This window comes from Toxorhynchites rutilus, chromosome 2 (genome assembly GCF_029784135.1).
Source record: "Toxorhynchites rutilus septentrionalis strain SRP chromosome 2, ASM2978413v1, whole genome shotgun sequence".
In the NCBI taxonomy this organism is placed as follows: Eukaryota; Metazoa; Arthropoda; class Insecta; order Diptera; family Culicidae; genus Toxorhynchites; species Toxorhynchites rutilus.
The window spans coordinates 191,716,586-191,729,173 of record NC_073745.1 but is presented as its reverse complement, the minus strand read 5'-3'; the positions used below and the strand labels follow the sequence as shown (position 1 = coordinate 191,729,173).

The following is a 12,588-nucleotide window of genomic DNA, read 5'->3' as shown; positions in this document are numbered from 1 at the left end:
GTTCGTGGTGGTGAGCGAAGGAATGACAGAGAGAGGGCTACGGTGAGGGGCGTGGCTAGACTGTGAATGAGAGGTGCTGGTGTGAATATATACCAATGGAAACGATCGTGTGAGAAGAGAATGAGTCGAGGTGAAAACAAACTGAATGGTAAGGTGAGTTGGTCTCTGTGTATGTGTGCGTGTGCGAGTGAGGCTCGTGGTGTGTATCGATCAGCTCCGCTGGAAATAAGCTGCGTTAGTTTCCTCGGAGTAGTGTGAGTTTGGTGGGTATTGGTGTGTGCGCGTGTGTGGAAAGAGCGACGGAAAAAAAGAGATCGAGCGAGACACGGGAACACCACATCGAGTACGGTGAATAGTTGAATATATTGTTTAGTCAACTTCTATGATTCGGAGCGTTTGCACGTATATGTCTCGATTGTGCGTGTATATTTATTAATTTATTTTTTATTTTAACCCAACGTTTCTTTTCTCCTTGAGAGTTTCGGAGAGTATTTTCGCTTCGATCTGTGCCCCGCGATGACAGTACCGCGGACGACGTAGCAGATGAGAAATCTGTTTTCCGGCGATCGTAAAACAATTCGAACGAAGAATAACTTAACGAAAGGCGGTGTGCGCGGCTAAACCCGTATCAATAAATCGGCGCTCTGTACACACGCGGCGGACGTCGCTTCTTGCGTAGACAACCAGTAATTCGCTGGTAAAACTTAACTTCGATAGTTTGCCGCAAACGTGTGACAATTGTACACTTCCAAAAAATTTCGACCGAGTGCGTTTGGGGAAGAACAAAAAGTATAGTGCTGCAGCAGCGAAGATTAAACATTGGATTGCATGTGAGGGCAAGTGTGTGGAAAGCTAAGCAGCAGCAGTGAAACAGATTAAAAAGTTATACTAATCGAAAGACGTACCTGAATGTTGGAACGCGTGGGTGCCGTTTCGGTCGTGACGTTCAAGAGCAAAACGCAGATATTCTGCCAGCGGAAAATGCAGGCCCCCACCAAGTGAAGAGCCAAACAAGAATACCAAGTGAGATTGAAACCAATGTGAGATGTGCAAAAGTGCGTTTGTTTTGATTGTTCAGTTTTTCTTTGGGTTTCTGGAAGAAGCAGAGCAAGTTACCCAATTGAGTATCGCCGCTAATTTGAATTATCTTGAATGAAGAAGAATCTACGGCAGAGACCTCCGTTCAAAGCGGCTTCAGTGTGGAATCCGTGCAGTGGTTTAGGGTACGAGTTTGAGTTCATCAAAACACAGTAGAAAAAGTCAGCGCCAGTAAACAATTTAGAAGTTAGAAGAAAAAGAAGACGAAGAAGTTATCAGTGAAGAGTAAACACCTGAGCGATGATTGATTGATTTCGGCTGCACAGGAGAATTGAAATATTGAAATACGTCGAGGCTCACATTGTAGCGGACAGCCCAACAGCAGGTTCACAGCGTTGGGGTGTTGAACGGCAGCCCAAAGAGGACGATAGATAAAACAAGTCTGTCTGATTTGATCACTTTGACGTGATCGAATTCTGGTTCATCTCGTGAGATCACTCGGGAAGAAACAACCTGTTACATCTGAGCAGTCGAGGTTTCGGCAATTTGCAAATCACCTGCGATAGAAATTTGGCAGACATTTCAACTTGAAGAATTGGAGCAAGAGGGAAAGAACCCCGAAAACGTGAGATTGGAACACGCTGAGGCGTGTTATGATAGCGAGCCATTTTTTATAAGATAGGAAAACTGAGCCCAAATTTGGAGCCCTACCCCGCCAGCGTGGAAGGGCTTAATAGCCCTAGAGCGGTGGGGATGGCCGCCACCACGTACATATCGCCGAGCGGAGAGCTGGATATGGCCTTAGGCGGCGGATATCACACATCTTCACCGCGGAGTGCTGCCGATGCAAACGAGATGAAGTATATGCATCATCATCACCACCAGAGTCACCATCATGTGCCCTCTAGTCCTAGTCCTAATCACGGAGGTTTGGGTTCGGTGACGGGTGGTCTCGGCGGTGTCGGTGGCAATCCCTGGGCGGCACTCCAACCAACTGACCCATGGGCGCTACACTCACACCATCCTCACAGCCACCCGCATGCGACGGACGTCAAGCAGGAAATGCATTTATCGCAGCAAGCACGGGCACAACAAGGGATGGCATCACCGCATGCTTGGCATGCACCAGTCCATCCCGGAACGCACTACGCTACCGGTGGATCTCCGCTCCAGTATCACCATGCAATGAATGGTATGCTCCATCATCCTGCTCATCCTGCTCATCACCAAAGTGCGCCACCACTGCATCATTCGTTACGGGGTGAATCGCCGCAACTACATATACCACACCACCACCTGCAAGGCGATCGGGATGTGAGCGCCGGGGAAGAAGACACTCCAACGTCAGACGACCTGGAAGCGTTCGCAAAGCAATTCAAACAAAGACGAATCAAGCTAGGATTCACCCAGGCGGACGTAGGTCTGGCGCTCGGTACCCTTTACGGCAACGTTTTCTCTCAAACAACAATATGTCGATTTGAGGCTCTACAGTTAAGTTTCAAGAACATGTGCAAGCTGAAGCCACTGCTCCAAAAATGGCTCGAAGAGGCTGATTCGACTACGGGCTCGCCAACCAGCATCGATAAAATTGCGGCGCAGGGTCGAAAACGAAAAAAGCGAACCAGCATTGAGGTGTCCGTGAAGGGAGCCCTAGAGCAGCACTTCCACAAACAGCCGAAACCTTCGGCGCAAGAAATTACCAGCCTTGCCGATTCGCTCCAGCTTGAAAAAGAAGTGGTCCGAGTATGGTTCTGCAACCGACGGCAAAAGGAGAAACGAATGACGCCACCAAATACGATGGGCGGTGACATGATGGATGGAATGCCACCAGGTCACATGGGTCACGGGGGCCACGGATATCATCCGCACCATGATATGCACGGTAGCCCGATGGGTACCCACAGCCACAGCCATAGTCCGCCCATGCTCAGCCCCCAGAGTATGGGCGGTGGGGGGCACCATCAGTTGACGGCCCACTAGCAATCAGAGCACCAGGAGTCCAGCAATAACCCGGCGGTATTCCAACCAATACACCATCCTGGAATCTTGCAACCACATACCGCCGCCATTGCCTCCTCCGCCACCGGGAATAGCTATAGCATAGCATCAACTACCACAAATACCTCTTCACCACCGTCGTCGGCGTCGTCATCTTCGACAGCGGCCGCCGCAGCAGCGGCAGCCGCCTCTGGAGCATCACCTTCGTCGTCGGCGGCGGCTGCTGCCGCACAAATGTACATAGATCACAGGCATCACCAACAGCAGCAGCAGATGCATGCTAGGCGGATATTCCAAGAATGGACTCTGCAGTTCGGACCCACCGGAACTGCGACTGGTGCACGATATCTCAATTGAACCAATCGGTTAGGGTTGGTCAACTAAAAAACAACATTCCCAAATCAACAACAACAACAACAACTAACACACACAAAACCAATAAGATGCAAGCTAGTAAAATATAAATTAATTGGAAGACCCCTAAATAAATTGTTTAAATAATGGTTTAAACTTTAAAAAAGCAAGCAAATAGTGGTGACTTAAATTAAATTGATAAAAGAAAATACGAAATCGAAACTGTTTACCTGTATATAGGGAAGATATGAATGAGTAAACACGTAATAAAAGTAAGTTAAATATAATCAGTACGGTGTAAGAGCAAATAGTATGTCAAATGGTAGAATTTATATATGAGATGACACACTCACACAACAAAAAATGAAACAACACGAGCTAGATAGAAATGGATGAAACGAAATCTCACGAGCAAAAAGACGTTCCAAGACGTTGTTCTGGTGGTGTGATGATGAGTATGACAAAGCGAGCAAAAACAATGTGAAAAAAAAATGATATTGATAAACGACGACGAAAGTTATGCGCACACAGTAGATATTCATTCCATCGAAAACGGGTGCAACTGTAAGTATTTTTTTGAATCATGCGTTTGGCCCTAAAATTACTTGTTTGGTACTCAATGGTTTTGGAGCACTTTTGGGCCACATTCAGATCTTCAGTGAAGAAAATTCATCTTCAAATTCGGGAGCAAAATCTATGAAGGCATAATCATCGTTCACCTTCTTTCTCACCCATTGTGTCCGTACTTTATCCTGCTTCCTGCTTCGGCGTCGTCATCTTCTTCTTCTACTGCACACACCCCGCCTTTGTGTCTCGTGAGCGGAAATTTTTGTCTGTTCAGGAAATACCGGTAGTATCCTTTTACGAGCCCGACGGCAGGCTGCCGATTAGTGTTGATTGTTTTGCTCTTATTTGTCTTCACACCTTTTCGGCAAAAGTCGGAACTGGAGTTCCCCCCGGTAAATGAGTGGCAGGCTCTAATTTAGGGCTGTTTGCTGGTTCATCATAATTTTGAGGGAAATTCCATTAATTGCAAAGGCGATCGATGCGTGATGATCGCCTTCTGTACCCGGCCGAGTCCTAGCCTCGGGAATTCCGACTGTGACTTTTTTTTTGCTGTTGCCTTCCCAGGGAATGGTTTCGATGTTATGTTTCGAATGTGATAATGCGTGTTTGAGTCAATCGAGTGCAAATGTTCAAACAATAGTATACCGAATCGTAATGACGGGGGGAGAGCGTTTAAGTACAGCTTATTGTAACTACGCATTTGAGAAAGCGCGTAGGCCACTGTATAGAGAAGCATTCGGATTACATAAAACATTGCGAAAAGTGTACGAACCAATTAATGAACATAAAATACCAACATTTGTAAAAAGAAAACCAATAGAAAACTCGTGCAAGATTTCCAACGGAAGCAAGAATCAACAATAAAATCGCGACCATTCTCGTTTACATGTCATCGGGGCTTTTGACAGTTGTGACAGCCGTACTCTCTTTTGATTTTCATGCCACTATTTTGAGAATTGCAGAGCAAACTCCCGTTATCAAGGCTGTAAATTCTCTTTTCACAACATTCGCGCAACTCGTTTATTAAAATAGAAGCATGCGAGTCATGTTAAGGTCTGAATGAATAGGTTTAAACAAAAAATAAAAAAACACAGGGTAAAACTATTAACGAATAACGAAAACCATCTGAATTCCATTCCTATTAACACTGTTTGTGGATTTTTTTTGCTCGCAAGGCCAGTGATCGCCCCCCATCAGGGAGAGAGTGCGTGATATCATACAGCTTTTATACGAAGATTAATTTTGCGGTTTGTTTCAACCTCTGTTAAAGACTCAATCATTTTTTCGTTTCCTCAAAAACTCAGTGAACGACAAACATCGGGAATCGAGAATCGTCTCATCTTTTCAATGTGTTAAATGTTTCAAATTGAAAAAAAAAATCCTGTAAAATCGACATTTCGTTTCTGTTATTTGATGTGTAGAACGAGAGCAAAAAATAAATTAAAAGCGACTGTGCAAAGTTGTGTAGAGACAGTGAGAGAAGCTTATAAAAAACGGCCCACGATTGTTTGTTTGTGAAATCGTGCCGCATGATTACTCTGGATGGGATGAGAGTTTAAGCTAAATGAACACAAAACAAGGCAAAGTCATACGCAATTGTAATTAAGAGAACGAAAACTACATTACACATTATGATTGGAGAAAACCCACAGCAAACATAATAAGTGTAGAAGTGAACAGCAAAACCAACCATGAATATATATGAAAAAAAAAAGAATACAAAGAAAATGTAATAAATCTCTTATGAGTTTGTCGACTGTAAATACTTGTAGAAAGATGTTTTCGCTCAATTTGTTTTTCAATTTTCGTTGCTAGGAACGGTTCAAGAAGGGTAGCATCGAACTGAATAATGATATATAATTTTGTTTGTTTTTGTACGTAATTTTGTTTCAATTAATCAAAATTTGTACTAACTAGTGAGAGTTAGGAAAAAGAAAATCAAACACTTTATTGAAAGTAAAGTCACCAAGATGAATAGTTTATGTGTAACGAAAAAAAAACAAATAAACATTCCCAGATAGAAATAGAAGCAACAAAAAACAGCCAGAGACAGGACTTAATTTTTGAATCATTTTATCGTCTCGATCATTGCAAAGATTATTTTTAATGATTTACGATGAAAACAATGTGACAAGGAAACACGCAGAGTAAAAAAAGATTAAGCTAAGTAATTAATTATTAGAGTTATTATTATTCTATTATAATTATTATACACGAAAAATGGCAACAAGAAAAACCAATTTTATTAAAAATATTTATGATGAAAACAGAACATTCAGCTTTGCTCCGATTTCTCCACTTCCAAACGAATGAAAAAGAAAATGTCCTTACAAACTTTTTCGCCTCTACGCGCCGTGGTTCGCTGTGGGAAGCATCATCCTTGCGTTCGTTCTGTTGGTTCACATTCCTTTATTCAAATCACTAAACAAGTGCGAGCAGACTGCACCAACACCATCACCACCATGATACATTTGAGAGCATTTGAGAGCGCGCGCGAATTGAGTACCTGTGCTTCCGCCAATTTCTCCACCAATTGCCGTTTGTTACGCTGGATGCTGTGTTTTGTATCCTGTCAACCTATTTGCCGCCTTCCCCCCAATTCGAGCGCCAAGACTTCCTCCACAGGAGAGGAGATGATAGCAAGCTTTGGTGGTGGGTACTTATAGTAGGTAGCCATGGAAACGATGCCCGCGAATTTTGTCTGTACAGTTAACACATGGGGGGGCTTCTGGTGTGTGTTTATGTGTGTGCATATCTGAGAGTGTGTGTGCGCACGTAAACACACCGCCGGCTGTTTCGATTTATGAGATAATGGCAAACAGCGGCGGAACGCGTGTATTGTGCTGGCGTTGTTTCTTCAGCAGCGTTTGTCATCGTCGACATACGACACGGCGAATGTCATCATCGTAGTCGTCGTCGTTGTCAGCTTTATCATTGAACCTTGTGCCTTCAGACTGTGTCGCCATTTTAATGATGACGAAGAAGGTTTTTGTGTGCGATCCAGTAGGCTACGCATAGTTTGGCCGAGCTGCGTTTTTTTTTTATCGAGGTAGAGATGTCCGTAAATAAGAGAATACCCGAGTGGTAAACAGGCGGAAAACTATCCTTAATGAAGCCCAAAGTTCCTGCGATGCTTTGAAAAGATTATGTTCTCATGTTCAGAATATTCATGTTCTGTTGAATAAAAAAAAAACTAAACTGCTGTAACAATTGCCCATATCCGTACGTAAAAAAAATCACTTATATTACGGGAATTTAATGAAATACGAAAGAGGTTGCAATGAAGTTTTGTTGCACTTTCATGGAAAAATATAATAATAATTATTTCCCCTTATTTCTGATATAACTGCACCCTCTGATACATTTACGAATCATTTGGTCTACTGCATCGATTTCAAACATTGTTTCATTGAAACACTATTTTATTTGTCGTCCCTTTTTTGTGCCTTTTATGATTTTTTCCTGATTTTCGGATTAAGGGGTAACATAAAGTCGAGGTCACCGTTGGCAAAGATATATCTAACCATTAAGTTAGATTGTCTTCTTAGTGCCATGAATGGTTCGGTAAAATTGAAATTCGAATACCAAATGTTTGAATTGTCACAATTTATTGATAAATTCGCGGTACTTTTTCCCTTGCAATGCCGATTATCAAGGGAAGTCATCCACTTGAATGGCGTTGACGTTCCCTGTGAAACTTTTGCCGACGTATGCATTAATTAGCGTCATTTATTAATACTTAGTTAAGATTTCTTAAGCCAAATAACACGCCTTGAATGTATTCCGAGCAGAGCTGCATTTTTTCATCAATGTCACTGACAACTGACGAGGCTCGATAGTCACTTCCTACTGACAAAATTCTCGGTCAAATGGTGACTGACAGAGTATTTACTGCAGTAAATACTATGTCGAACACGCGATAAAGTGTGAGCGATTGCAAAGCATTTAGGCAACGGGATATATAATTGACCAAAGCTTGAACAATCTCCACATGCCGAAATAATGAAGAAATTTTTGCCCGATCGAAATTCACGCATTTGAAGGTCCGTTTAGACTCATTTATATCATTTGTTCTCCTCGAAGTTTTAGCATTTTATAGAAGAATGGTATTCAGGCAGCAACGCGAACAAATGCATCCTGGTAAACGTGTAAACTTCCATTACATCAGGTGACATGGTATTTCTTCTCTTGACGATCTGCAACATGCTTTGATGGTCAATACATTCTGACAAACTATCTAGCATCAAAAAGTGAGGAATTTGTTTTGTCGGTTTATATTTTGTTGCACGTCGTTTGGTGGTGACGTTGCAATGGTCGTCATAGTAGCCCAAATATATGCAGTGACTGTGACAAATTGCAGCTCTGATTCCGAGGGGCAAGCTCTAGAATACGCGTGCGTGACTACAGTGCAAGTCGAAGGAAATTTCTTTGACGAAAAATCCCCCGGCCAGAACGGCAATCGAACCCGAACATCCGGCATGATAATGTGAGACGCTAACCACTCGGCCACGGGTGCACTAAGTCATCCAACACTCGTAAAAACCTCGCGCACTATGCTGCCCATGTTTGTGTAGGAGACGTAAGCGACAAAATGAATAAAATCGACTTTTTCGCCGTTATGCATTCTACGCAACGTAATACGTTTGCTCAGCATGCTAACAAACATTTTTTGTTTGAAAACATTTGAGCATTTTTGAAAAAACGTTTCCGCAAAATCACTATTTGTCCGCATAACAAACGTAGTTCCATACAGCTTTCACTCGCGAATCACTCGCAAGAACTGCCAAACTCTCAAGCTGGTGTAAATCAAGGCGCTTAACATACTGCCAGGTGGGTCAAAATGTGAAAACTGCTCTACAGCCATAAATATACAGAATGAAATCAACACACTTTTAAAACAAAAAATAATGAATGTAAATTTACTTTTCTGTATCGAATAAGTATTCCATTTCAGCATCAAACCATGCCATGACCTTCCAGATTTTATGAATTGATGCCAAATTATATTATAAAAGCCAATTGTGTTTGATGCAAAAACAGAAGTAAATGATTCTGAAGTACTTCGTTGCACTTCTGACTGTCCTTTCATGTTGATGGTAAGCTATCTAAACCAGGCCTTTTCGAGAAAATTCTCCCCAAACCCTCAAACTGCCGCCTGCAAAGTAACGAGTTGAAAAATTAAACGACACGTTCCGTAAATCCTTCCAGTATGAAAAAATTGTATTCAAGTTGAATTTCTTTTTATCAGAGAAGTTCTCATGAAATAGTGAAACCCATGAGATTAGCTTCCACATTGGTTTTTGGACTCGCAGCTTTGAACATGGGATTTTTATGGTTTGGGAAGAATTTCCTCAAAAAGGCCTGGTTTAGATAGCTTAACATCAACACAAATGAACAGTCAGAAGTGCAACGAAGTTCTACCGAATCATTTACTTCTGTTTTTGCATTAAAAACACCGAGATAATTGGGTAATTCGGCATCAATTCATAAAACCCGAAAAGTTATGGCATGGTTTAATGTATAGAGGGCTTCAGAATCTGGAAAATAGGGGACAGAGTATTGAGGAAAAAAAAGTACTATCGTACACTCGTAATAAATCCAGAGAACCTTTTCCAGACATTTCACTAAATTTCCTCTAAACCTTTTTGATTTCATCCGATAACAACTGAAACTACCGACGGAGACGTTTTGACTATTATAGAAAAAGTAAATACTAACGCTACCGACAAAGCAACCTGGTGATTACGTCTTGATATGCGAACAAATGTTCATTGAAACGATTGATTGTCCGCATAAATAAACGCTAGCGTTTTCCAAATGGAAAAAAATATGTTTCAATCCGTAGAATCTCTCGTTACGTCTAGCTGCAATGTGTTAAATGGAGCATTACCACTGTTAAATGAACGAAAGTATTCAATCAGTCCTATGTAGGGGTCTTATTTTTTCAAATTTAGCTTCAACTTGATATGTCGATCATCTAAATCGGTCCAGTGTTTCAAAAGTGATGAATTTTTAAAATAAATCATTTTAGGAACAAAAGAGGAAAATTTCGAGTTTTTAGAACCATCGGTTAGCTTTGAAAAATCATAACTCGAAAACGAAAAAAACACCTATCTAATTTTTTGATATGTTAGGTAAGATTTTCTAACAGTTCAGCTGAAAAGTTCATGAGGTTGACGTCTAGATGGCGCCTCTTGTAAAAATCTACTTGACTATCACAAAGCACCATCTTTCAATGGATACGTGTCAAAATTTGACAGCAATCGGTCGATTGGTTCGTGAGTTACAACATTGAGAGTGAAGCAACTTTTGTTATTGTGAAAAAAATGGATAAATCCCAAATCAATGAAAACGATAGCAAAATTGCATGAATTGGGCTTCGATTTACTTCCGCATCCACCATATTTTCCACATCTGGCCCCAGCGACTATTTTCTGTTCGCAGACCTGAAGAGAATGCTCGCTGGTAAGAAATTTAAGACCGATGATGAAGTGATTACCGAAACTGAGGCCTATTTTGGAAACACCGAAAAAGTACTATAAAAATGGTATCGTAAAGTTGCAAGATCGCTATAATCGCTGTAACGTCCTCGAAGGCAATTATGTTGAATAATAAAATTGAAATTTGCAAAAAAAAAATAATTTTACTGTGTTACCTTATAAACTTTTCAGCCGAACTGTTAGTTGCATAGGTCTAGTCTAGTTGCATATGACTATTGAACGAAGACTAGAAACAAGTTAACTTTGAAAAATCATAACTCAAAAACAAAAAAAAAACAACATCTCTTTGATTTTTGGAAATGTTATGTAAAAATTTTGGCTTTCATGAAAAAAATATATAAAAGATAGTGACACCGAGACCGTGTAAACAATCAATGATAACGGAAGTAAATCGTTTTTTTCGCGGGTGTATTATTTTTATAAAGAAGATTAGCTTATTGGATTCAATTTGAAATGTTAATCATCTTAATCGGATCAGTGATCAGATTTTTGAAAAAAGACATTTTTAGATAAAAAGGGGAAAAAATAATTTTTTGGAGCACCCTAAAATAGAGATGGGCACCCTAATGAAAAAATCAAAAAAATACGGGTTTAATATTTTGCGATAAGGAACAAAACTACGAAATCACGAATCACGAAAATCTGAGAATCACTATATCGGTTTAGCATGGAATGGAAGGATTATTTTTAAATTCCCATCATTCATGCGAGGCATGGCCATTTTACTGATGCGGTATCTTATTTAGTATTGTCTTGACTCAAAAAATCAGTTTCAATAGTTTCTGGAAACAAGTTTTTCAAACTGGCATACACGTCACAAATTATATTGAACTGATTTATTTAGAAATTGATGTGAATAAATCTTTAAACATCTCTCTAGCGTATGTAAAAATTGAGGGTTTTTAATTTTACAATTTGGAAAAAATTGAAATCGCCATGAAAACGTGATTTTTTTTTCAAACGCACACCATTTTGTCCAAAAATGTTTTTTGGCTTGTCCGAAGTGGCATCTTTGCTCATTAAGGGAGGATACTACTCTGGAAGGCCTAAAATAATGGATTTTATTGATTTTTTCAGATGATTTGGTGTTGGGACATTTTGGTGGCTGTAATGGCAGCTGGCTAAGTCGGACCAGAACTTCACAAGACCTTCGTGTGAACGGAAACATCATCTTCTGAAGACACTTCTTCTTGTAAAGTTGTCCATTCATAATTGCTCGACTGATGTAAACCTTTATTTTATTCCCACAACAACAAATGCCTTAGACGGGACAACATTTAAACTTACCCGGAGAAACTCCCTTACGTTTAGCAAGGTAATAATTCTTGACCCGGTGTATGTAAAAAAATCCATTTTTACATGTTTTTCATCGTCCATAAAAGTACATTCGTTGTACTTGGTTAGAACTTGGTCGTTCAGTTTTCTTGCACGGTTTGTGAAATGGGGAATTTGGAGCCTTGGCTATCTTTCATCGTTGGGTTTTCAGCGGTAAATACTATACATATTTTATGTAGTTTGAACAAGACGCCATTACTTGCTCAACAACACGCGAAAGAATGTACTATTTGGAACGTGAGTTTAGTGAGTAATTGATCTCTCGTGAGGACCTTCGAACTAGTCACCTAGATCGTGTGATTTGACACCTCTGGAGTTCTTTTTCTGGGTAAAGTCTATCGTTCACACGGATAAACTAGCCACTGTTGAGCCTTGGAAGATCGCAGTACACGTGCACTAATACATCAATATAGAACCAGCAGAAATGCTCGAAAATCTGGAGTGAAAATTAAAAAAAGACACGTTTGCGGTTTGAGAAAAACTCTTCTTCTTCAATACAGTCCAATACATCTCCAATTTGTGTATCCCATACCGAATGTGATTTCTGGAAGTTTTTCAAAATATCCCGTCTAATGCAATAACTTTCTCATTTGACGAAAAACGCTTTCCACATAAAGAGTTAATGATTATTGGGAACAGATGAAAATCGAAGGGGCCGAATCTGACGAGTTGGGTGGATTTTTCAAACATTCGCGCTTTAATTCTATCAATTTCTCATCACTGGTATGGAGTGGCCCCGCGGCCGCGTGGTTAGCGTATCATGCCGGGATGCGATTTCCGTTTTGACCGGAGGATT

General features: G+C 40.7%; 1 protein-coding gene across 1 annotated transcript; it reads left to right on the top strand.

Annotated features, from left to right (window-relative positions):
• Positions 1–354: 354 nt before the first annotated feature.
• LOC129764766 (POU domain protein CF1A) lies at positions 355–6,222 on the top strand. The gene is given in 1 exon segment (XM_055764235.1): positions 355–6,222. A coding segment is annotated over 1 exon segment (1,602 nt). The 5' UTR covers positions 355–1,791; the 3' UTR covers positions 3,394–6,222.
• Positions 6,223–12,588: the final 6,366 nt, after the last annotated feature.